This window comes from Habropoda laboriosa, unplaced genomic scaffold, assembly GCF_001263275.1.
Source record: "Habropoda laboriosa isolate 0110345459 unplaced genomic scaffold, ASM126327v1 scaffold10, whole genome shotgun sequence".
Classification (NCBI taxonomy): domain Eukaryota; kingdom Metazoa; phylum Arthropoda; class Insecta; order Hymenoptera; family Apidae; genus Habropoda; species Habropoda laboriosa.
Genome location: NW_017100129.1, coordinates 470,223 through 496,954, shown reverse-complemented (window position 1 = coordinate 496,954; position 26,732 = coordinate 470,223). Strand labels below are relative to the sequence as shown.

General features: G+C 43.3%; 1 protein-coding gene across 1 annotated transcript in view; it reads left to right on the top strand.

Moving 5' to 3' along the window:
- Positions 1-26,700, top strand: part of LOC108571951 (AF4/FMR2 family member 4) — a 102,543-nt gene extending 75,843 nt beyond the window's left edge. Inside the window, exons 6-16 of the mRNA XM_017934148.1 lie at positions 16,048-16,102; positions 16,266-16,318; positions 19,557-20,073; positions 22,324-23,075; positions 23,151-24,048; positions 24,166-24,305; positions 24,418-24,612; positions 24,723-24,800; positions 24,945-25,041; positions 25,183-25,474; positions 25,565-26,700. Coding sequence (XP_017789637.1) covers positions 16,048-16,102; positions 16,266-16,318; positions 19,557-20,073; positions 22,324-23,075; positions 23,151-24,048; positions 24,166-24,305; positions 24,418-24,612; positions 24,723-24,800; positions 24,945-25,041; positions 25,183-25,474; positions 25,565-25,674 — 3,187 coding nt within the window. The 3' untranslated portion in view covers positions 25,675-26,700. The remainder of the gene's footprint in view (positions 1-16,047; positions 16,103-16,265; positions 16,319-19,556; positions 20,074-22,323; positions 23,076-23,150; positions 24,049-24,165; positions 24,306-24,417; positions 24,613-24,722; positions 24,801-24,944; positions 25,042-25,182; positions 25,475-25,564) is intronic.
- The last annotated feature ends 32 nt before the right edge of the window (positions 26,701-26,732 follow it).

Here is a 26,732-nt window from a genome sequence, read left to right as displayed (position 1 = left end):
AAGTCGTTTGGCCCAATTTTAAAAAGGTTATTCCATTTTATAGGGTGTATGAATACTTTTGTCCTCCACTGTATGAACTTTTCTCACTTGATATCATCAAGTCATAAACATCCGTATCTTGTTTCGGCGAACTGTTTATGAAATCTTCTCCCTGTGCTTTTCAAGAGGTGTCCTCTCGTCAGTTTGAAACGTGCATTCGAAACATTCAGAACGATATCTTCCATTTAACCCTTTCGTTGCGGCAGTCCGCTCCGCTGGAGTGACGCCACTGAACGCGTGATTCTTGTCCCGATTGCTTCCAAACCAGTGCATGTTTTATTTTTGGAGCAAAACAAATGAAGATCGAACCAAAGAATGACAAGTGCCATCGATGTGCAAGATGCATACAAACAAAAGAAACAAGAATATCGCGGGGCCGGTGATCAAGCGGTACCACGCTGACGCCGGCTACAGCCGGCGCTCGTACACACAGGTCATCGAGTGGATGCCGGCTATATCCGGCGCTCGTATACACAGGTCATCGAGTGGATGCCGGCTATAGCCGGCGCTCGTAACGAAAGGGTTAAGAAAATTCAAACAACGAGTGTCGACGAAATTCATTTTACAGATATTACAGATATTAAAATGACGTTGGTTCGCTCGTCGATGGCTAGGTACGATAATGTGCGTTTTTATACGCTTCTTCGACCGTTAGGGCCCTGCAAGTCTTGGGGTGCAGCCTGCGCTGCTCCTTGTCTAGGGCCCCCTGCGGCTCGGGTCCCGCGGTCGTTGCCTAGGCGCGTCTCACGGCGCCTTACATATGTTGTGTTGGATAACCAACCGCCTATTGACATTGAGTCACCAAGTCACTCTTAAGATGAACCCCATAACGCCGAGAAACAAGGTACTCGTCGACCGCTGACTGTCCCTTCGTAGTCCTGTTCAACAATTCGTCACCGGAACCGAGTTCACCTTCTCCCCCTTAATCCCTCCCTTATCGTTATAGAAACCAAGCGAGGATAGTTAAGAGCGGTCGATCTAGTACACAGCAGAAAACCACAACGTCTCTTCCCCTCGTGAAGTTCGCGCCTTGTAAATTCGGAACCCGCGAGTATAAGTGTCGTCGTTAAAATAAAAGTTATATTGGTAAAATAGAATCGGTGTTAACATTCTTCCCCGGATTCCAACATTTGTAACACTATTTTGTTACACAGTGCAGACACAGCTTCGTATCCTTCCTATCTGTAAAGAATAATAAAACGACAACAGAACGAAGAATCGATGTAACTGTAATAGGAAAGCAACGATGCAGTATTCAATCAGTTACGATGAATTATTCGACGAACACGGTATATATTGTACTTTACAATTCATATTTGACAGCAGAAGAATCGCATTCAGGCTACTTTCATATTACAGTCAACCCTCCTATAACGCGATTAATTCGTACCGCGTTATATGGAAACCGCGCTATAAGAGACTCAGAATTAGTACGAATCAGATTGATTCGTACCGCGTTATATAGGAACCGCGTTGAGTGAAATTCGGAAGTAAGTAAAATCACTTGTTAATCAGTTTGATTCGTTCTGCGTTGAATGAAAATTGCATTCTCAGAGCGTCAAGTTACGGTGCATACGGTTGTGGAAAAAATTTTACAAGCACAAAAGGCAAGATAATATGTTAAGTACAATAAAATTATTTTTATTTAATCGAAGAGTTGATACAAAGAAATGATAAAAAATATCAAACTAAAACTAAACTAAAAAACTGTTTTTCAACAAAACCAAGAAAATTATGTAAAATTGTGTAACATAATTTCATGTGTATTGAACGCTCTTAACACTCATCCTCGCTTTCAAATATGAGTGGCCTAACTCTTCGTTTTTTAATGGGCCAAATGTCTTCCTCATCTGACAAATCTTCATGTTGATTTTCAATCTTAGCTTTTTTTTCTAACTGTACTAAAACCTCTCTATACGGAGCTAAGCAGTTTCTTAACTCTCTTTTAAACTTTGCGCTGCGCACCATTGAATGATCAGTTTGAGCGAAATGAAGTTCTAATTCTTTATCCAAATTTAGCCCTTTTTTCACATCATATAAATTGAGATTTGGCACCCATTAAAACAGAACACTGTGAACGATCTCGCATCGTTTCTTCGGCTTATAGGGGAATTCCCTGATAACTGAAATTGGAAAATGGTGACGTACCTTCACCAAAAAGAAGGGAATTCCCCGCTAATTTCAACTGTAAAAATTTAACACATAGATAAATTCATGCTATAGAGAATCTTCTTAAACCAATTAAGTTGATGGAATGTTGTTGAACGGAAACCGCGTTATAGGAGGGCCGTCGCAATTTTGGCACCGCGTTATATGGAAACCGTGTTATAAGAGTACCGCGTTGTAGGAGGGTTCACTGTACTACACTATTTTATTCCATAAGTACACGTGAAAATAAATTCGACACGAAAACTCGTGCTATGTTTTTCCCAAAGATATAACGTACAGAACAATTCTTATCAAAATGATCGTGCAAAAAGAAATACGTTCGACGAATCAAAACTCAGGAATCACAGAGTTAGTATTCCAAACGCTTTCTGTCGGAAATTGTTTCCGTGAAAGATTGAAATCGAGGTTTCTCTCGATTTTCTTCCGTGGATATTATCAAACGTACCTCGAACAACGCGAGAAATATTCACCGTGAATTCGAGACAGCTAGAGAGAGAGAGAGAGAGAGAGAGGGAGAGAAAAAGCGGCGGTGCGTGTGACATGGACAGTTTCGGGTCCCGAAAACGTTATCCTGCGCGAAAAATTCAATTTGCCTCCGTTGGCGGCATTGTGTGCGCGGGCCCGTGGCTCTTTTGTCGCGACAACGCTCCACGGGATTCGCAGAGCAGGCTTCTCTGAACATTCTATGGTTCGCCGATTAAAGGCTAATCGTTTAATCCCGTGTGCCACGAATTCGTCGCGTTCACCCGTCATCCCCTTTCCTGCCTCCTCGAATACCAGCTTCGATCGTCCTCCACACTCGCACACTGTCCACTGTCTGTATCGTGTCTCTCGATTGTCCGGTCGTCCACGAACTAATCTTTTAACATCAAAATTACCCTCTCGACGCAGCGGTCTCTCTATCCCCGTTCGATGAATACAAACACAAAACAGAGAGAAACGCTGCAAAGAAAAGAAAAAAAAGGGACATCAACGAAGGAGGTGAAAATACGTAGAAAAAAAAAAAGGAGAAACAAAAAGGGGTGCAGAAGATACAGGACGACGAAAGGCGACGCGGAGACAGACGTTGGCGCTTACGCGACGCGGAAAGTGAGAAAGGGTGGTCCTGTTCGTTGCAGAGGGGCGGCGTGTGGGTGTAGAGGAACGGCGCGTGTAGCGAGTGCAGCTCGTGGAGGTAACTCTAGGATGCAGATGGCGTATAACCAGAAGCGGCTGAGGGGTTGAAACGGGACACCGACAATCGTTGGTGGAACTGCAACGGAGGAGGGTAGCAGGGTGTAGGAGTCGGAGGAAGTCGAGAGAAGAGAGACAGTCGAATCGTGGTGAAGCAAGCGGAAGTAATAAGGGGTTAAAATGGACGAGGGGAGAGGCGGAGGGCCGATGTTGGACGGAGGTCGTCGGTGTGACGGAGACGGTGAACGCGTGTGTATATGTACATTGTCGGCAGGGGAAAACGTGTACCAGAGGGGGTTAAAAACGAACGAGAGAACGAACTGTGGCGTTTATGTGTGTGTTGGAGGTAGGGAGAAGGAGATGGAAGCTGAAAGTGGAGGAAGAGAGAGAGAGGACGTGGGTCGAGTTAAGAGGAGACGGAAGGCTTTGCCGTGGCGAGAACTAGAGTGGGAGAGAGAACGAAGAGGGATTGGGAGGGAAAAAGGAGGAAGAGGAGAGAGAAACACGCTGGTATACATGCTGGAACTTCCGAAGTTATTCGCAACAGGCAGCTTGCTAGTCTGCCTCGTGGAATTCTACGTTCCACTACCACTCTGTCTCTCTCTCTCTCTCTCACTTCTCCTCTCTCGTCTCTGTGCTTCCATCGCCACTTCCAACGGTTCCACCGCCATCCACCCTGCCCCTCGTCGTTGCCTGGTCCTCCGTTGCTGCTGTTGCTGCACCACCGAACGCCCTCGCTCCCTTCCTTCCATACTTCCTCCGCCTCATCGTCCCTGTTTTAATGGCCAGCAGAACTTACTATCGCAGTCGGCGACCGCCACCGTCTATAAATGCGCCCGGAACGAGGAATGCGATCCCCGTTTTACGAATTGCCCACCCGGCGTTCTCTCGCGATCCCTGCCTCCTTCGCGAGCGACGTGCACCTCGTTTTAATTATTATGCAACTCGAACGAGCGTGACCAACGTCACTGCGCGCACCAGAAAATCGCTTTAATTGCGCCAGCATCGCTGTTTTACGTATTCCGACAGTTTTCTACCCTTTGTCTTCTCTCTCTCTCTTGCTCTCCTTGGATTAATTCGTCCAGCGGAATTTCATCGGGACGGATGACAATTTTAAACGGAGCAGCAGGTCGTTATTGTTCGTTCCGAAGAACGTCTGGTATAGGGACGATGACGTGGTAACAAGTTACGCTGTGGTTATGGTGGGTTGCACACACTCGTTAGAATTTTTCGACGTATCGAGTTCGTTATAATTCCAGTTCCCTCGACGCTCACCTTTTTCTCAACTCGATGCGCCAGAAATGATCAATTGTACATTTTTTTAAGTTATTTCCTAGGCGTATGGAAATGAGTTTGCCATTCATTTGTAACGCTGTGACCGCAATTTTTGCAGTAGAATAGAAAACATGGTATTAACCCCTTAACGCTCACATTTTTCTCAATTTGATGGGCCAAAAATGATCGTTTTATTGTTTTTTTATTATTGCCTAGGCGTACGGAAATAAGTTTGCCATTTATGTTTGCAGTAGAATAGAAAGGACAGGAAAGATAATAATTCAACAAAATTGCACTTTTTCAAGGATTAATATGCACGTGTAAAACACAGGCAAGTGTCAGAATTCCAGTTCGTCTGAATACTCATTCGCTATAACCACACACCAAAAATGATCAATTTAATTTTCTTCTAATCATTTAACGCAGTGACTTCAATCGAATACAAGGAACAGCGCAAGAAAATCATTCGACAAAATTTCACTTTGAGGATTAATTGTGTACGTGTGTGACACGGGCAGGTGTCAGAATTCCAGTTTACCTGAACCCGCGTTCACTATAACCACAGGCTTAACACTTCAACGTTCTCATTTTCCTCAGCTTGACGTGCCAGAAATCATCAATTTTATTTAATTTTAATTATTTAACGACTTCAATTTTCGCAATAGAATAGGAAGGAAATAATTCGACAAAATTGTAAGACACGTGCGTGTGCGTTACGGGGTTAATGGATTTTCAAACGTTCCCACGAGGAAAAATCGATGCTCTTTCCGAGCCGAGCCGGGGGTGCGGGGAGCTTCTATCTATTTTTCAATCTCGTACAGTTTCAGCAATTAGGTAAACCGTGCTCTAAGCGGTTCGTTTGCTTACGTGCCTCCCCGCGTTTACCCGGCTTAATTAATTCTCGCATTGGTGGCATTCTTTGGGGCGGAGATTCATCGAGCGGCCGCCCTCTAGGCGGACAGGAGAGCACGTGCCGGCGCCAACCGCACCGGACAGATAGACCGACGGATGAGCTAATGGATAATAGGCGAGCCACCGAGCAACGATTGTTCCGATCCGAATGGACGCCTCGTGCACCCCTCTTCACGTACATACACGCTCGAACTCTGCGCGTTTCGCTTCTCTTTTCAGAGAGCCTCCTCCCGCCTCGTTCCCGGAAAACGTCGCTAGACGCTTCAATTATCCAGACAATGGACACGCGTCGTACTCCTGAACCGATGTCACGTGTGTACCGCGCCTCTATGAATTCCGAGAGGAAATTCATCGATTGGAAAGATGCTGGATATAAGGGAAATGATTTGGAAGGAGAATGCAGAAACGTGTTTAGCTTTTTGGAAAATTTTTCATCGAGGAGGATTTTATTCTTTTGTTGTATTGAACCCTTGGCCTGCGATTTTTAAATGGTTATTTTCTCTGAATGCTAGGTACTTAACCCCTTTCATTGCTATTGGCGTTTTGAGTATTTGCCCGCACTGTGCCTTTCAAGTTGATTAGGGACGGGAACCTGATGAAACGTCAGGGCTAAGCGAGCAAAGAAAGAGAGATCGTTCGCTACACAAAGCTTGGAAATCAGAAAACGAGACACGAAACAGAAGCTACAACTTGGAGGAAATATGAAAGAAAAGAAAACTAAGCGAAGGAAGAAAGGGAGACAATGCGGGGATGAGTGAAAACTCAAGAGAAATAACGACGAACGATGTGCCTTTCAAGTCAATTTAATCCTTAATTTTTGCCCGTTGCGTACTTCCACCACCTTAATTTTCGAAACGGTAAATTTTGTAATTTTGTCAAATATTTTGAAACAGCAAAACAAACGATTTTGCAACTGTCGGAAATTAAGAAAAGAAAGAGAAAATCTGTCGCAGTGAATGGGTTAATAAAGAGACCGAGATGTTAATCTTAATTAAAAACTTTTCCTTTATTGACACGTTTTTTCACTTTGTCTTCTTTAGCGTAACAATCTGACAACACAGTTTGCAACCAAGTCATGTGAAACATTAATTCACACACTTCACGGTCGATACCACCTTGCACGTCGATCCTTTTTTAAATACTTTTTTATACACGTGTGCTTTTTAATTAATAATTCTCAGACTTGTAAATTCCAACTAAAGTTAGGGTCAAAGTGAAAGTTTATTGCAAATAGAAGTTACTTTGTAGTATATTGACCGTAACCTACACCACAAGTGCGATTTCTTATTACAAAGCAAAGGGTTAACTTTTTTACTAAAAACATGGCTTACACTTGGAAACCTGAACAGTAATTACTGTGTCATACCAGGTTCTGAAAGCCTAAAATCTTTGAAAGCATTGACATAAAACCATTCGAACGAATTACAATTGAATAGACGTCTAAGATTGCTAAAAAGATTTCCAGAAAAATTGCTAAAGAGCCCTCTATTAAGGGAAAATTAACAGTGTAGCAAAACTGAACGAAAATTTCTTAAAACCGAATATTAGAATAAAATATCACTTCTGAACAATATGGCAAAAAATGATGGCAGATTCACCTAATCGTTCGGCAATGTGTTAACCCTTTCGCGACTAGCGCCGGTTATATCCGGCATCGACTAAATGCTTCACACTGACTAGCGCCGGTTATATCCGGCATCCACTAAGCGTGTCGCATTGGCTCGAGCCTCAACAACTCAAAGTGAAGATTTATCTTAAAATACAGAACAAGGCCTCAACAACATTCCCTTCTAAGTCCTCTGCTGTTCCAACGAAATCCTCCAAGATTTTACACGGCCACAGTGGGAGCTCGAAAAACGCGAGACACTCATGGTGTGCACTAATGGCACGACGACCCGTCCGTTAGCGGCGTACCGATGCCTAGTTCCGCCGTCGCGAAAGGGTCGAAGTAACTCGACAAGTGGTACAAAAACATTAATTGATAAAGAATCCGTCAAGAAAACGAATACAGTAAAATTGAACGAAAGTTTCTTAAAACAGTATATTAAAAACCACAAGCGATAAACAACAACGAAAAGAAAGCAGATAAAACAAGCTTATTCAATAAAATATTCCACATGGACAGCCGAGAAGAGAAGGATTATGGTGAAAAATTGCCTCGTTCGTTGCCAATTATACAGTGGACCACCGTCAAAGCGTTTAATTCGATGAAAGGGCGGCCGTAATAATGTCGCGGCCCTTTATTTCTTTTTCGTTCTTTTCCCCTCTCTCTCTCTCTCTATCTCTCTTCTCTCCCCGGAAACGTTTCGCGACGGTTCCCAGCGGAGGCGGATGCGCTAACTCCTCTCTGTGGTGGTTCTGTTCGCGGCCACGCCACCGCTCGTTTACTCTTCTCGCGCGTACACGCGCGCAAGCCTGTGTTCCGCTGCAAAGACCCGCAGCGGCGGATCACGCGAGGTTAAAGAAGCACGAGCAAACAGGTTCTGCTCCTTTTCCGCGATGACGGGGCCGCGTTAACACGCTGACAGATGGAAATGGATTCCAGCCGCGAGTACCGTTTTCCTCCCCGCGATGTTTACCATTGATCTCTGTCTCCTTCGTTTTTCCGCATTTTTTCTTGCGCTATTAGCACTTTTAGAATGGATTTCTGTTGTAGCTTTCGGCCGATTGTCAGTTTCGGTCGAAAGTTTGAAGCAAGACAATGAGAATTTTTCATGAATTTTTTGTTACTCGAATCTGGAAAAATTAAGCACGTTGCTGTGGATCACTGTGGCATTAATATTCGCAGAAAATTGGTATGACATGATTCTTGTCCGTAAAAAATTTGATATCACTATGCATTGCAAGCTGTCTAAGAATATTTAGAAAGAGGTGGGAATGTAAGTAAGTTGCTATTGATCATTGCAACGTTAATTGCAAAGCTGTAGAAGATTGGTAGCAGATTACGTTTGACGTGATTCGTGTCGGTTGAAAATTTCACTGCACTATGCACTGCAAGCTGTGCAAGGATTTTGATAAAAAAGGTGGAAATTTAACGAGTTATTTTTCACCTAAATTTACAAAATTGAAGTAAGCTGCTATTAATTGTAAATTTTTCTTCGATTCGTGTTGCAATTTTAGATAAAATTTGATTCTTATTTTAGCTAAACTGCAGGTCAAAATTTTATAATAAAAAAGTAGGAATTTTCAGAAAGAAGTTAGAATCTTTTACTCTCTAAATCTACAAAAATGAAGTATTTTGCTATTAACCACAGAAAAATTAGCAACAGATTGCAACATGTGACAAGTGTATTACGTATTCATTAATCGAGTCCCTCGAAACTCGCTGCTCTCGCCGAGCAAATTCCACCCTTAATCCACTTCGCAGACATTTAAAAACTGCAGGAACTTTTCGAAAAATTTTCAAGCACAGTTCTACCAACGCATCGAACTAGACCATCTTGAGACACTTTACCAGGTATCCAGTAATTCAACTAGCAAAAGGTTAATCCACAGTTAGACGAGTAATTCGTATTTAACAATCCATTGTCTGGTACACGTAGGAACCAAAGTTAAAAGCAAACTTCGTCACAAGTACAACCTTTGTCCCACTCGTCGATCGAGCCACCTCTCCTCTCCTCGAGGACTTCATATTTTCGTAGCACAGCATCACATTCCATATGCTGTTCTCTGCAACCTGGAGCAATTTAAAACCAGCCAACCTCGTCCCTAGACCCCCCCGTCATGTCGTTAGGACGCGCGAAACGTTCCCAAGAAGAAGAAGAGGAGGAAGAAAGAAAGAGGAGGTAGAGAGAAGAAGGAGCTTCTGCCGAGAATAAGATCGTTGAACTTTGCTAAACGCCACTTTGTACCTCCCCGTTCTGCCGCGCTCCGATAGAAGATAAAGCGGCTGTCTTCGTCCCCCGGAGGGAGGAAAGAATCCGTCGAAGGTAACGAACGGCGTGGCGTCGAAATTGAAAGGGTTCCCACGAGTTCACAAGCTCTCTCTAGCGATCGTTAAAACCGTACATACACACATCGCCACCTTTTTCTCTCTCTCTCTCTCCCTTCAATTTCACTCGCTCTGGACCAGATTTTTATCCAGACTCTCTCTTTTTTTTTTCGAGGTCTCTGGCTGTTTCGAAGTCAATCAAAACTCTACCCAAACTCGATCTCGCTTGATGAATCAATAAAATCGGGTTGAAATTCGGTTTGATACGAGTTTTTCCATGGTTCGAGGGTGGCGTTAAATCGTTGATCGAGGGGAAAAAAACGTGGAAGAGAAGAGAGAGAGAGAGTAGGCGCAAAAGCTTAGGCCAGAAGCCTAGTCCAGCTATATATCCACACGAGCATCGACGAGGATACAGGACAGCGTGTTTAGGGTCGATGACCCTCGGCACATCCGCGTTCGGTGCTTCGCGTATACTTTCCCTCTTCATCTTCCAAGCGGTCTCTCTTCTCCCTGGGCTTGCCTGCTCTCTGTGCCTCCCCATAGCTACTTCTCCGCTGCTTTCCATTCCCCTTCTGCTCTCGCTGCTGCTGCACTTTGCCTGTTCTTAGAGTGCCATCTCCGGCTCTCCCTCTCTCTCGTGTGCCTCGTCGATCGAGGGTGAAAGGACCCTCTCTTCTTTATTTTATTTTATTTTTCTTCTTATCCTTTCTTGGTTCTTCTGTACCTTGGGATGGTTGGTAGGACAGTTTACATGCTTGTCGCTTTTATCCGTTTCATTTGGAACAAATTGGGAATTTACGGGGAGGCGGAGGGTTTTTTCGTGGTTTCGAGTTGTCGAGGAGTGAAAGATGGATTGTTTCAATCGCGTATGGGATTTTAGAATGTCTAGCTAATAGAGACCTTGTCTTTTATGCGTTTCTGGTGGAAGTAATTGGGAATTTATGGGGAAAGGAATGTTTTTTGGTATCTTCGAGTAGTCGAATATCAAAAAATGGACTCAAGATGGATTCGAAAGTACGTGACTATCGCGATTTCTCTCATAACTCGGTGAATTTATTGTTCAGGAAGGTAGTGTATAACGTAGGAAAAATTATCCGCCGATAATTCCTTATAGGTCGTTACCTTCAACTTTGCAATCCCAATTCCAATTAACTCGTGCGTTTTTTGAAACAGGTAACACCTGGTTTTCCTCACCTGAGGGTAATGGAGAGTCGCCTGAAGTAAGGCTTCCTTGTACTCTGACAGGAATTAAAGAGATTAGTTATCGTGAAATTATTACGAAGTATCTCCATATATTAGTACAAATTCTCGCTTTTTATACGAATTTCTGTATCCACTGTCGGTCCAATAAGCGATCACTTAACCTTACTGTTTATTCGAACTATAGCATTCGCGATTTAACATTCAAATCGCACACGGGATTCTAGACATACGGAAATCACTCTTGGGAACCTCTCCAGCGTTTCTCTGCTTCCTTATTTACGTCTAACTTTTAGAAAGATGGTCGCTGTGCCAAATAACGCAAAACGAAACGAAAGGAAACACAGAAAAGTTCCAAGAGCTGTCTTTAAAAAATACGAGATTTTCCCGCCAAATTTGTCGCACGTGACACCGCCAGGATGTCGAAACCAAATTTTGGCCATAGTGTTCTCTACTGAAAGTAAGAAGTTTACGCTAATTTGAAGAAGAAGAAAGTAGATTTCACGGAGTCAAGAATAGAGACTTCTTCGTCCACGAGGCAATTCTCGAGTCCCGATTCCCCACTGAAACATTTAACTACTGTGCACAGCTGAGAAGTTGGCGTGTGGGACGGTACGCGGGCAAGAGATATATTCCGCTCGCTCCGCCTGTCTCCACCTTTGACATAGTAGTAGGATTTCCATATCTGCGGTGGTTCCGTTGGAGGGCGGGAGACACGCTCTCAATCTACGTCTACGCCTATGTTTTGAAGTTCATCGCTCGCTCGTTATCGCTCTATCCGCTACATTTAACCGATTAGTATAGAAAATGTGTTTGCTCCATCTTTATCGTTGTGTGTAAGTAGGTTGGTCTGTTAGATTATTGCCCATCAGATCCGTGTTTCTTCTGCATGCCAGGTTCTCGGCTCTGCAGAGTACTCGACAGACCCTTAACCCTTTTGCTGTTAAGAGTGACTATGGTCAGGCAATGCGGAGCCTTTGATATATGTTAAAGGTGACTATACGTAGTCACTCAGCATTGAGTGCTAGTTTCTTAAAGATGACTACGGTCAATTAACCGCGAACTCGGTGATGAAACTGTGTTGCTACAGAATTTTTTAATTCGATTATTCTGACATGCGTTTGTTTGCAATTTGTTATGTGCTATCTTGGAGTAGGGTTATATACTGAATATACAGGTTGTCCCTCGTAAGTGTCGCCACGATTTTTCGGGCAATTCCGGTAGCCAGTGTCACATGCGTAACAGACGCCGCTTGGGTCGTTTGGCCGTACCGACGAGCCGAACAGTAACATCGGTATTTTCAATAGACAGCACCTTCTAAAAAGCGAGGTCTTAGCCGGCATGGGCAAATTACTTTATTACACCAAAAATTCGACGACTCTCACACCTGGACACCACATACCCTAAGCAATAAAACAGACCTTCGACGTCACCAATTTCAGACAAGTAATATAACAAATGTAAGAACAATTCTCCACTTTCACACCACCACCAGACACACCCCAATCACCACACACTTCCACCACCTACGACAGCTTCACAACACTCACGTAGTTTATAAAATAGCGAACACCACACGACACGACGCACAATTTTCCTGTCAGTAAGCCTAGACATTTCGCGCTCTATTCACGTCCATTCACAAATATATAGTTTTAACAGCAAACTGCTGTGCGTTAACAATCTGTCTTCCGAGCACTACCCTCGTCCCCTATCCCGAGTAGATTCCTTAAATGCTCTGACTCAAAAATAGGGACAATTATCGGTTTCGCAACAAACATATCGCGATTCGTAACACCAGATAAATATTAATTAGTTTTTAGTCGGCTACAAAATGCAATAGAAAAAAATTCAAAAAAGAAATTTGTTCATGACCAATGCTATGCTGTACCAATAGAAAGTGTGGATAAACAGCGAATTAAAACAGCGTGCGAAGAAGTTCGTCAGGAGAGCATTAAGCTGTGAGTTATGCATGTGAGTTAGATTTTTATAGGTGAACACTGAAATTCTAAATTTTTTTATTTAGGAAATTAGAACCACGGGAAACTATCAGATACAAACATTTTTGTCGAAGAAGTTCAGTCATGTCAAGGTCGTAGTATACTAGGCCTCATTTTTCACGAACAAATTTCTTTTTTGAATTTTTTTCTATTGCATTTTGTAGCCGACTAAAAACTAATTAATTTTTATTCAAATATTTTTTTTATCTGGCTACCGGAAGTGCCCGAAAAATCGTGGCGACAGTTACGTGGGACACCCTGTATACCGATAAAAATGAATTTGCGTACTTTGATGTATAATTCGTTATATACCATCTAGGAACAACGTTATATATTAACTTGAATAAATACCAATAAAAAGGATTTGCATACTCTGATATGCATTTCTTTATAATTCGTTATATACTAATTTGGAGTAACTTGGAGTAACGTTATATACTGACTTGAATAAATACCAATAAAAAAGAATTTGCATACTCTGGTACGCATTTGCTATTAATTTCCTACATACTACCTTGAATGAATACTAATAAAAAAGAATTTGCATACCTTGATATGCATTTGCTATTAATTTGTTATATACTACCTTGAACGAATACCAATAAAAAGGATTTGCGTTCTCTGACATGCATTTCTTTATAATTCGTTATATACTAATTTGGAGTAACTTGGAATAAGATTATATACTCGCTTGGATATATTCCAATAAAAATGAATTTCCGTGCTCTAATATACAATTCATTAAATACCAACTTGAATAAATATCAATGAAAAAGAATTTGCATACTCTGACATGCATTTCTTTATAATTCGTTATATATTAATTTGGAGTAACTTGGAGTAACGTTATATTCTAACTTGAATAAATACCAATAAAAAAGAATTTGCATACTCTGATACGCATTTGCTATTAATTTCCTATATACTACCTTGAATGAATACTAATAAAAAAGAATTTGCATACTTTGATACAATTTGTTATATACTGCCTTGAACGAATACCAATAAAACAGAATTTGCATACTCTGATATGCGTTTCTTTATAATCCGTTATATACCAACTTCGAATAACATTATTTACTCACTTGAATAAATACCAATAAAAGTTTATTGGAAATGGGTTATGAAAAAGAAATAGTCTTTTAACTTTGTAATATACGATTTATTGACGGACTCAGAGGAAACGTCTTTACGCTATTGAATGTTCTAAAGGACAGTTTCTGGGCACCCGAAAAGAAAGTTGGGGTCCTCTTATACCTAGAAACTGTTTACTTTATGGTATCGCATTGTGCAGTGCGTGACTCGAAGAATGACACCAGATGCATCTGGTGGATGCCTTTGTTTAAAAGAACGCGGAGACATTTTTGTCCTGACTTGATTATTTGCATAGGGTGTCTGTCGCGTACGTTCTGTCTGTTGCGTACAACAGCGCAACTCGTACTTCGCACGCCGAATTAACTTTGTGCGAATAGTTTAATTCTAGTGGACTGTATAACTTATATTTTATTTTCCTTGACTATCACACCTAATGTACTATTTATTTAACGTTCAATGTTCGTGCTTCTATGTCTTGTGTCTAACTAACTTTTCGTTTTTAAAAAGATCCCGTCGATGCCTCCGAACAAACCGCATCGCGGGGGTGAGACACTCGGATAGGTGGAATTCATGTTTCGATAGTGGTGGGGAAGGGTGGCTGACACTACCTATTGGTTAAAATTAAAGGGGAGAAACTAAGCAAAAATGCCACCCCCCAGATCATTCGTCACTCTCAGGTACCGATCATACCCTTGAGTGACGCACGGGGAAATTCCGAATGTCTCTAACAATGATTGTAGCAGACAATAGCCTTAAGAAACGCTTCGGCTCTGGTGACCATATGTATGAAAATTTACCGAAAAAAAAAAGGGACGAAGCTTCTATCTCGAAAAAAACAAGTTTATAAAAGGCAAGGCAAAAAGAACTACGATTGCCGTGGTATCATAAAGTTACTGTCGCTACGAAACGGCTAACGGCCTTCTAATAAAAATGTACTTATTTGGTATATCTCGAGGGTTAGGCGGCAGATATACGCCTCGAGGGCTAAATAATCCTTACTGCTACGAAAAATTGAAGAATATTAATTTGAAAGGTCGCTACGCGACAGTGTCGTTAGAAATAATCCAACAAAATTAATTTGCACGGTACAACAAAGTAGTAGATGCTCCAGCTCTGCGACAAAGTACAGACTCGCGTCTCAACTGTCCCACAGTACTGACCAACGCTGCCATAACGAAAGGGTTAAACCAAGTTACCCAAGAAAAGCAGCTCCCCATCTTCATCCCTGTCATAAATTTCTCCTGCAAACGGTCCTAAAACATACTTTTCTCATCTTATCCCTTCACTCGTACTGTCTCCATTTGAGCAGCATCGAGATCAACAGAGGTAGGTGAGAAATAAAATAGATCGTTCTCCGTAATGAAAGGCGCAGAGGATCGATTGGAGGTTACCGGAAGTCAAAAGGGAAAGTGTCGGAGCGCGAGAAACGCGGCGGCGGCGGCTGGGTGACAAAGAAGCCGGCGGAGGAGAAGAGGCGTGCGTGAAACAGCAGTTTCAGAGATCAATGAACGATTGTTTCCTACCTTGCCTCTCGCGTCGTTCGTGTTCTACAGGTTGCACCGAGCGGCGGCACGCGCGTTCCTTCCCCCGCGTATACGCGTTCTTCTTCTTGTTGATTCTAATCGAGAGTGCTTCGTTCGAGGAGAGAGAACCGGCTCGCGAGCTCCTTTTTTTTTTTCCCGCCCCCGTTTCACCTACACCGTTTCGTTTATTCGCCTCCTTCCAGCGGTCTTTCATTTTAACCTTGTTCCGCAATTTGAACTACCGTTGGAAATCTTTCGTTTGTTTGAAAAGCTTCTTTCCGTTTCTATTCTGTTTCTAAGGAAATTGTCGTTAACAAATTCGCGCCGGCGGCGTTTGGAATCTCATTTCGCGTCTATTGCCTTGAATCGCGTTACGCTGGAAGAGAAGAACTGGTGTAACTAATTAATATCTATCGAGGAAATTTTATTTCATTCGTGAAACCTCTGTTGTGGCACCACCGAAGAGAAATTCAACCATTTAGAGCGTTTTGTGAATTTATCTTCGGACAGATGAAAATCAGTGAAAATCTCGTCTGTTTCTTTCACTCAATTTGACGAAATATTTTTCGAAGAAACTTTACTTAATTCCCGAGGCATCTGTCGCAGCATATTACCGAAGAGAGATCGAACCATTCGTAGCGTTTCGTAAATCTATCTTCAGACAGATGAAAATCGGTGAAAATCTGAACGACTTGAAACACAACAACAATCCCTTTATGTTTGTTTGCAGGGATTTGGAGCGGGATCTGAGCCTCTCGGAGGACAGCGACGATGAGCCCAGCAAGGTAAGATCTACAAATTTCTCTAACGTCGTGTTTGCTCAGGCAGCGATAATAATTATCGAGCTCCCAGTGGAGAACGGTTTTTATTAATAGCGGCTGTGGAAGTGATCGCTATCAGCGTGGCCGTATAAAATTAATCGGTAATCGTTCCGCTTTTCTTTCACAGGAAACGTCATCGCGAACGACGAGGGGAAACAGAAGCCCCGACCTCACGGTCGAGTAAGTATCCGTTTCTCGATACGTTCGCTAGTTAATACTCGTGTTATACTCTTCGATTATCTCGTTCCAACGTTAATGTCCTCCCCACTGCTATTTATTACTTTATCGTCGATTTATTGCGCCGCTTTCCCCGAACATCACGCTCCCACGTTTCCTATTCCTCTCAGCTTAACCCATTCGAGGCCAATCACACACCTGATGTGCAATCTCGTCCCTAGGCGAAAAGAACGACACACTTCCTGTGTAACGATCGTGGATTTATTGTTGTTATTATTGAAGTACTAATCGTTTTTAACCCTTTACCGTCGAGACACCGTTTTTAGAACGTGAAGACAGATACGGAGTCTAGGAAACTCCTCAACTTCCAGGTAATTTATAAATATGGAAGACTTTTGCCAACTTTTCTTACCGACTTACCTTTACTAGACATTTTCTTAGTAGACACTGTAGGACAGAGTGGTCGGTTGTAATAATTTCGCTTTAAGGCCCAACGCGCCGGCTACTTTGTTGGAAAGTTGACTTAAAGCGCGGCAATATTTACGAGTTTTGTAGAAACACGCACTTTTACGGAATAAAACAAAGGAACTCTGGTAAAAGAGAAAATTTACAGTTAGTTACAGGCACAGCGACGATTTGTTCAGTTCTAAATAGAATGGAAGGAAACGAAAAAGACAGAATCAGCGGAGTCTGAGGCTCCGCCTCGACGGTAGAGCGTTAAACAAAATAAAAGTTAACCCTTTGTACTCAGAATTTTCTTTGCCAATAACTCCGCGTTATTTTAAGTGTTTTATTTGAAATGTACTTCCGAGGACAATTGTAAACAATTGCTGCATGACACTTCTCTGTAACAATTGCACTTCTTTGTTATAAAAAGGGGTCATACACACGTAATGTTGCTTATCTAAGTGTAGAAAAAGTATCGCGAAATATAATACATATTTAAACTGGCAATTTAAAAATGTCGAGTGTCACTCGACGCAGAAGTGCCTGTGAATAAAATTGACGCCGAGTCGGAGGAGACAAAGGAGTGCAAAGGGTTAAAGCTCTGTAGATATGAACTCTTTGCGGTCGAACTTTTACCTTTTAAACGCTCTGCGGACGCCATTTGCCTGCGGCAGAGTTTAAACAAACTCGGTTCAATCAGATTTATACGTTTTTGGGAAATAATTGACTGAGCGCGCCACCGAAAAATAATTCCGACTAAAATGCCTGCGGAAAATACGAGCGCAGAGTTAAAACCTGCGTTAGTTCCAAGCTAGGACCACACAGTGAGTGTAGACACTCGCGGTGTGTTTTCATGGCCTGATTTGTACGAAAAACGTGTACAATGTTAATTTTTCACTTACCAAACATGTTTTCACGAAGAAAAAAACAACATTTTGGCTCCTGCGCACCGACTTTCGAAAAGTCGCTGGCCTCGAGTGAGTTAGGCACATCGTGGTTAACCTACTTCACACTCTCTCTTCGTTGTCTCCGTCGTTTCGAATAGACAGATCCATTAAGGTGTTAGGACACAGTAATATTTTGAAAAAGTCGAAATTTCTTTTTTGTCTCAAATAGCAGTTTCAAGTCTTGAGAACAGAATGCAAAAGGTTTAACATGGAGCTTCGATACAAATTATTTCTCCAAGTACCGTTTCGAGGGTGAATTCGTATACCTGCGTGCCGTGACGCACCGATGCGTTTTTCAAAACGCAGTTCTACCTTAGCAATTACATGAAAATTTTACAGTTATCTTTACTACAATATCTATGAGGCATTGACGATCGACTCTTTTACATTTTCCCATTATTTTGTGAAATAGAAAGAAAAAAGTAAGAAATTTTTTACCGAAATTCAGTCGTTAAATTTAAAATATCTGGCATTTTGTTAATTTTCACAAAAATTGAAATGTGGGATCGCCAATGCCTGGAGGATATATCACAGTTCGTGACATTTTTGGGATTCTGGATATAGTTCATTCGATTTGTAGGAATCTTGTACACCAGTTGGCCATCTGGAAGAAAAGATATTCCGAGCGAAGACGACGATAGGCATAAGAACAAATTATTTTTTAAATATTACAAATTGAAATAGAAAATTCTATATTAATCGATTATTCACTTTTTGCTGCACTCTCGTTTAAAAATCCTATATTTTACCCACTTGTTACTGTGCCCTAACCCCTTAAAAATATTTAACCCTTTGGTTAGCCACGAAAGGCACACGCTTGTACATCCTCAGGAAGTCTTTGGGTTGTTCTCTTTGAAGAAAGCCTCGTGTCTAGGTATACATCGACTAAATTTGGCTCGGTTTACCGAACTGACATAATCTTGGACGTATCGTGGATACCGTTGCGCAACTGCAATAACTCACACGAGACAAATTTCCCCGGAAAACGTATTCTCTCTCTCTTCACCCGAAATAAGATTCTATTTGACAAAATACGAACGCGTTCTAGCTGCCGCGAAACTGAAATACTTGGATTCTTGGAGCAGTAATGCGAGCTGAAAGTAACATTTTCAATGTCGATTCCTCGGTGTTTAAACTAGTTGAAAGGAATGTTTCTCAATGCGTAACTCTTGTGTAGACAACCAGGTTCCCATTTCTGTATTTCATTTAACAATTTTTTGTGGTCTTATGAAAGTATCGTAAGACCGCTTGGAATCCCCAATTTGAGGACATTTTCAAATAAAAATTTTGTGCAAAGAATAGTGAGTATTAAAGCGTGAAACAACCGTGAAGATTTTGGTTGCTTGCAGAAGGGTTAAGCCAGAAATCCAAGCTGAAAGTGACATTTTAAATATCTTGTGTAGACAATTGGATTCCCATTTCTGTATTTTCCTTCAACAATCTTTTAATTTCTCTTAATAATCGCTCCGGTTCCCCACTGTTTGCACATTTTTTATTAAAAATTTCTGCAAGCAATTGTAAATATTAAAGCGTGAAACAACCGTGAAGATTTTGGTTGCTTGCAGAAGGGTTAAACCAGAAATCCAAGCTCGAAGTGCCATTTTGAATATCAGTTTCTCAGTGCTTAACTCTCGCACCCACTTCTGTATTTTCCTTTAACAATTTTTTAACTTCTCGTGAAGGTGTCGTAAAATCCTACTTTTTGGACATTTTTCAACAAAAATGCACGCAAACAATTGTAAACGAAGCTTGAAACAATCGTGAAGATTTTCGTTGGAACCAGAAATCCAAGCTGAAATGTTTCAAAAAACTGTTCGAAGACTAAACGTCTAATTTCCCTTAAACAGCCTGTCTACGCCGTTGATACCAGCGATGACACCAGCTCCACCGCCCCTGGCGCCAATGTCGCCCATGGGTCTGTCACCTGTGGGTCCTCTGTCGCCCACGAGGCCGCTCAGTCCAGCGAGACCTTCGTCACCGCCTAAGCAGATGACGCCGGAGCAAGTGTTGTCGCCTCCACCGGTCAGCCCGCTGCAATCCAAGGGTTCTCCGAGCCCAACGATTCATCAGAGACCACCTAGTCCTCCTGGTCAAGCGCCGCAGAGCTCGGGAAGCGCTAGTTCCAGCTCTGACTCGGGATCTGACTCCGGCTCGGATAGCAGCGACGATTCCGAGGACGAGACCAGCACACAGCCTGCCAAGGGTCCATCCACGCCTCCGTCTGTCTCACCAAAGAACGACAATCTGATCGAGGAACCACCACCTGCGATCGAGGAGTCGAAACCAAGGTGGAACCTTAGCTCGTTCTTCAACAAGACCGCCGTGCCACACGGGGATCAGAACACGGAGAACAAGCAGACGCAGGTATGAGTTGTTTTACGATCGAACGGTGTTTCCTTTTGAGGGCATTTTTTCACGATGTTTCTGAAGTTTTGTAACCCTTTGACTGATTTTTCGGGGTTGCTGGCGTTTCAGGGAAATTTTCATTCTAGTCTATCGGAGTCTGTAAAATCTTCAGGCGCGTTTAGGCGATTTTCTGTTTGTGTATTATTTACTGCGAGATTTGGTAATTAACCATTTAGCATCTGTGAACGAGATATCTCGCGTGTTGTTTCATTGGGAAACGAAATACATCATAAAGATTCGGAAACGTTCATTGTGGGCTGTAGTCGATCGCTGGGTAGTATTCTTTCGACACGTTTAGAAGATTTTCAATTTTTGTATGATTTACTTTGCAAATGTGAATACTGTGGACAAGATATCTCGCGTGTCTTTTCATTAGGAGACGAGATATATCATGAAAATTGATAAATGTCCATTGTGGGCTATCAAGCTTTGTAATCGGTCGCAGGGTAGTATTGAAGTTTTTTGGCACGTTTAGACGATTTTATATTTATGTATTTTATTTTGCAAACGTGAAAGCCAGGGCTTGGGTGAAACTGTAAACTTTATTTCGTAAACTTCAAACTTTTAAATTATTTCTTTTCTGTTTTAAGTTAACTTTGTACATTAACGCCTTAATTCTTTGGCTAATAAAAGGTTTTAAGGAACATTTATTTCTTAACAGATATTTTAAAGTGAAATATAAAAATTGTAACTATTTTTCACTTACTTAGTTACTCACTTACTTACCAACATCTCACTTGCAAATGTTTGGGTACAACTAGAACTCTATGTAATACTAAACGGTAAATTTGTTCGGAAGTACTTCAACTTTTTCAAAGCAGAATAACTGTTACTGTCCAACTACAACTTTTTCCCATTTCCGAAAAAGAGAAAATTTTCTATTTGTGCACAAACATATGGAGTTAAAAGTCAAGTTAGAAAAGCTAAGAGTCAAAAAAATAACTGTTACATCGGAACCAATTGAAAACTTTAACAGTTCCCTTCAAGCCCTGGTGAAAACTGTGGGATTTGGTAATTAACCACTTAGCATCTATGAACGAGATGTCTCGCATGTGTTTTCATTAGGACACGAAATATATGAGAAATATTTGGATAAACATCAGTTCTTGAGTCATCTCTTCCACGTATGCGAAGAGATTAACGAGTGTCGACATATTTTAAGTATAAACTATAAAATACAATTAAAGTAGGAAAAGAGAAACGTCAGTTTTCTTTAGACTTTCCCAAGGAAAAATACGCACTTTCGCCTTATATATAACTTACACCTAACTCTTAGCCTAAACACGCCTATACCAACGTTGCAAGTGCACAATAGGTGCCCTTTTCACGGCCACCCATGCGATACTACAAAAGTGATAACTCGCGAATACGTTTCGTACATAGTGATTGTTAACACGTTCGTTGCCGAGTACACGATAACACAAGCTCCGTCGTTAGTGCTGAATATCCCGCGATAGTATCCTTTAACAAGTGTTTTCACCATGAAGAACGAAAAAATAACAAAAAATAAAAATTGCCTGATACTTCGATCGAAGTCTCTTACAAACCTTCGAAATTTCAAAGAACTTTGAATTTTTCGAATGCCTGAGTTTCCTTGCGAAAGTTAGAAATTGGTGGCTCCACCGAATGGTTCCTTACAAACCTTCCAAATTTGAAAAAACTTTGAATTTTCCGAATGCCTGAGTTCCATTATGAGAGTTAAAAATTGGTGGCACACGAATGCTCTTTCTAATTTTCTGATGGCAGCGAACGTGTTAAAAATATAATTTGGCCACACACAGCGAACGTTTTCCTTTCGAGTGACGTTCAGTCAAAGGGTTAACCAAAAAGGAAAGCAAATAACGCGATCGTAAAACGTACGCAGCATCAGGCGAGAGTTAGAGCAAAAGACAATGTTAAATTCGTCTGTACGACGAGACAGAGTTGATAAAAGTATTTGTCTGATGGTGTAAGGGTGTTTTTAGCAGTTGGGATAAGCTAGGCTGTAACCATAAACTCTTACGAGCTCCGGAGACCCTTAGACACAGAGTACAATCGAGTCTGGAAACTTCAAGTAACTTCAGCCGTCTTCCCTGAGAACTTTCAACTCCCGATTCCCTTCCTGGACTTCAACCACTCTTTTAACAAGTCGTTTTAAATACACACCTACATGTATATATATACACTCGTATAGATTTGAACTGTCGTTTAAAAGACGAATGTTTTCAGGAGTGCAACAGGCGGGAAGGTTCTTCCCCAGCGGCGGCGCCTGACGTTAGAACGAAAGCAGCTCACGATTGGCAGCTAGACGAGGCTCTGAAAAGAACCCACAACGCGACAATCATCAGCTTGCTCGACAGCGACAGCGATCGTCCCTCGGACCAAGAGAAGAGCCAACCTGTCGAAGAGAATCGTGTGCAAGTGGAGAAACCAAAGGTAGCTGACACGAGGAAACGTGGACGACCTAGGAAACCGACGAAGAGTCCTAAAGGTGGTCACAGAACGTCCGAGGAGAATGTGAAGAATGGAAAACCTCGCAGTAGAACGAGAGGCGTAGGTAGTCCTATGAAGAAGAAGGCGCCACTCTCTAAACCCACCATCACGACCAGTGACGATGGAAGTGACGACAGGTCGCAGGGTGCATCTAGCGATTCCGACAGCGATCGACCGACCAGGGTGTCTCCGGTAGTACCGCCCGCTATCACCGAGAAGAGAAGGTCCAGGTTGAGCGGATCTTCCAGCGAGGACGAGAGCCCGACGAACGGGAAGACGAACAGTGCCTCCGAGGACGATACCACGCGCTGGAGAAGGGTGCCTATCAAGAGAAGTAAACTGGCTGACTCGCCTAAGAAACAGGAGAAGAAGAAGAGCCCGGCGAAAGCGAAACCCAGGAGGTCTAGCTCGCGGGTGACTAACGTTGGCGGGTCAGATTCTGACAGCGAGTCCGAGATGTCGGTGAGGAATCGCATCCAGGTTGCCAGGTGAGTTGGAATTCTGTAGTTTTATTTGGAAGATAGTACGGAGATTTAATTGGATACAACGTTTAATTATTTTAGGGTACCTCCAAGGCCAAGGGCACCACCGACCAGGGCAACTTCTCCGGAGAATTCTGACAGCGATAACAGTCCAGGCCCGAAGTTACAAGAGGAGGACGCGGGTAACGTGCAGGACAAGAAGAAGAGCGACACTCTTCGTAAGGTGTTCTCGTCGTCGATGGGCGGTGGGAAAGGTGGTGGAAAGGGAGGTAAAGGTGGCAAAGGTGGAGGAAAGTGTGGTATCTACGTGGAAGAGTACACTACTTCTGCGAACACGCCTACAGGAGGGGAGAGTCCGTACAAGAGACCCTCGTCCCAGGCGTCCAGCCTGATACAGTCTTTCCCGCCTCTCACTTACGTGAACGGCGTGCCGAGTTTATTCTGCAGGATCGAGCTGAGTAGAGTACCGCATATATCGCAGCTATCGAGAGGGCAAGAGTTGAGACAACGCACGGAACTTCCGGACACGAGGCCGTCCTCGAGGCAGGCCTCTACGTTGGCCGTGCAACCTCCTCGGCCGCCGACACCAGAAGAAGGGGAAATTGTCGACACGCCACCGCCTCAACCGCTCGCCACGGACACGAGGATCCACGGTGACGCGTTGCTAGTCGATGGTGACCTTAAGAATCGCGCTGTGATCAAGGGCGAGCCTATATCGGACACGAAGAATAATTGCGGCATCGGCCTGGGCGCCGGTGTCGTCGGTGGAGGTGCTAGTGGAGGTGGTAGTGGTGCTAGTGGTGCGGGTAGCGCGCCCAAGAGGAAACGTAATCCGAGTTGTAGTTCTGTGTCCAGTTTGAGTACTGTGTGTTCCGTGGAGACGAAGACAAAAGGGTCGGTTGAGCACAAAGAGAGGAAGAAGAAAAAGAGAAAACACACGGACGTTGAAGCTATCGCGTCTAGGCCATCTTCCAGTCAGGTATGATGAGATCTTTAAAGACATTTCGTTAGACGATACGCTATGTATATATGTACATATATAGATGATACAGAAGGATACGCTGTATTAAATAAGTGTGATTTGATTATCGAGCAGCAAAGTGATATACAACCAACGAACCACGAACGGGAAGAAAAGCCTGATACCAGTTTGTTGCCGCCACCACCCCCGCCTCAGCGCGTCTATTATTCCTACTTCAATCCTCAGAATGAAGTTTTGGAGGATCAGGATAGGTGGTGAGTAAACGAGGAAAAGCGAAGTTCCGGTGAGGAATGAAGAGTGAGAGAGAGAGAGAGAGAGAGAGAGAGACTGATACCTTAATTCACTTTGCGTGTTCGCGTGTTACAGGGACCAGAATCAGTACCTGATGGAAGCGAAACGGCTGAAGCACAGCGCCGACAAGGAGTGCGAGCTCACGGCGCAGGGTATGCTTTACCTGGAAGCCGTTCTGTGTTTCCTGCTCACCGGCAACGCCATGGAGTCGGATCCTCTCACGGAGAGGGCGTCGTTCACCATGTACAAGGATACTCTCAGTCTCATCAAGTGAGTACATCTCTAATTAAGCGCGAACCACCACGAAGAGTACTTGCTAATTAAAGCGATCTCCGATTTCTCTCTCCCCCATTTGCCCTTCTCTCTACACCCACTACTAGATACATCTCGTCGAAGTTCAAGAGCCAGCAGAACAACTCGCCGGAGAGCAGTATACATAACAAGCTGGCCATTCTAAGGTGAGTGCGCACTTACCGTGCCTACCTTTTGCCTCTTTATCTCTCTGTCGCGTCGCGTCGCGTCGCGTGCGATTGTGCGAGCGAACGAGCGAGCGAGCGCAAGCGCGTTTCAAAAAAACGCTGTTCTATCCTCGTTTGTTTCAGTCTCTTTTGCCAGTCCCTCATATACTTGAAGCTGTTCAAGATGCGCAAACACGAAGTGAAAGAGACCCAAAAAATCCTCACCGACTATCATCAAAAGGTGAGTGCGCTACGGACGCATTCGGGAAAACACTTTTTAATAATAACCGCAACGGCACTGCTGCTGCCTCTATTGGGCGGCAGGTTGCGCAAATTTACTGGTCCTTTTCTAACAAATCTCGTCTCGTCGTTCTGCCTTCAGCCTGCACAGGCGACACCGGTACAACCAGAGGGACAAGGAACACCTTCTTTATCACCGACGCCATCGCCAGCCGGTTCCGTGGGCTCGGTCGGCAGCCAGAGTTCCGGATACAGCAGCGGCGAATTAGCGAATCGTGGAGCAGCTTCGGGTCAACCTCAGGCAGCGCCGTACGTCAGCGTTCCACTCGGCGTTCACAACGCTATGGCCAAGCAAAACTATCAGTTCAGCTTGCTGTTAAGCTGTCACGATCTCTGGGACCAGGCGAATGCTCTGGTGACGGATAAACATAGAGGTGAGCCTTCACCCTTTCCTCGATATATCACTGGTTATAGAGAAACGGATTGGATAACGTGACGTGTGTCTTCTTCTCTCGTTTATGTAGATTTCTTCATCGAGCTGGATGAAAAATTGGGACCCCTCACGTTGAAGAGCTCGTTGCGCGACCTCGTGCGCTACGTTCAAGCCGGTATAAAGAAGCTTCGAGATCTCTGACCACAGTGGCATAGCCCCCGACCACCCACCCCGAATTACATCACTTCTCTCCCGCAGAATATGGCCACGTATCCAACGATGTACACGTAAGGATGTGTCTGAACGAGACTCTTCGTGGGCTTCTTTTGGAAAACGTACGATCGTCGAGATCGTATATTGTCGAAACAGCGTCGTAAACGGCAATGTTGGGAAGAGAGGCGTTGAATAAACGAAGAAACACAAAAGGAGAGAAGTTGGGTATACTCTCAGCGGACAAAATCGCTGTTTCCCGTGGGGTGCAAGATTTCGGTGGTCTGGGGGAGCAACGGAGGAAGGCGTTGTATCCGATCGCGAGGAGATCGTCGATTACTTACTCGCACTTAGAAGAGCTCTAATCACGTTTCTCCGTTCACGGGGGTTCACGGGACCGCGCCCCGGCATTTTTTAACAAACTCCTAGCACCAACTTTATAGTCAATTCAGAGTTACTCGTCTAAACGGATAGACGGCCAGGAGAGGGAGGATGATTGTTACGGATACGCAATCGATGCGTAGAGAGAGAGAGAGAGAGAGAGAGAGAGAGAGAGAGAGAGAGAAACCTCCTGTATTCTATGCGTAGCACGCGTTACTTATTTTCGAGAGGAGAATCGAATGCGTTGCCGGCGAGATACGCGTACCGGCAACATTGATATAAAACGGAGAATAAAAGAATAGCGATGGAAATGAGGAGAAGAAATGGAAGAGGAGGAGGAGTAGTAGTAGTAGTATAACGTTGGAGAGATAAAAAGAAAATAAAGAAGCGAGGGAAAATAATTCGTCCCTATTTTTTTCGGAATATAATCATTTTTGTAAATTGAAGATGAGACGAAATGGAGGATGAACGAAGAGGAAGAGGTGGGAGTTAGAGACCGAAATTGGGGAGGAGAAACGACGAAGAAGGAATAAGAAGTGCCACAGAAGCGCCCGTGTGTTCTCGCTTTACGGTGCGCCGCAGCCGACGTTACCTGAAGCATGAGTTTCGTCTTGGCGATTCGAGTGCGACGAATACACAAGGATATACATATATGCATATAGTTTATT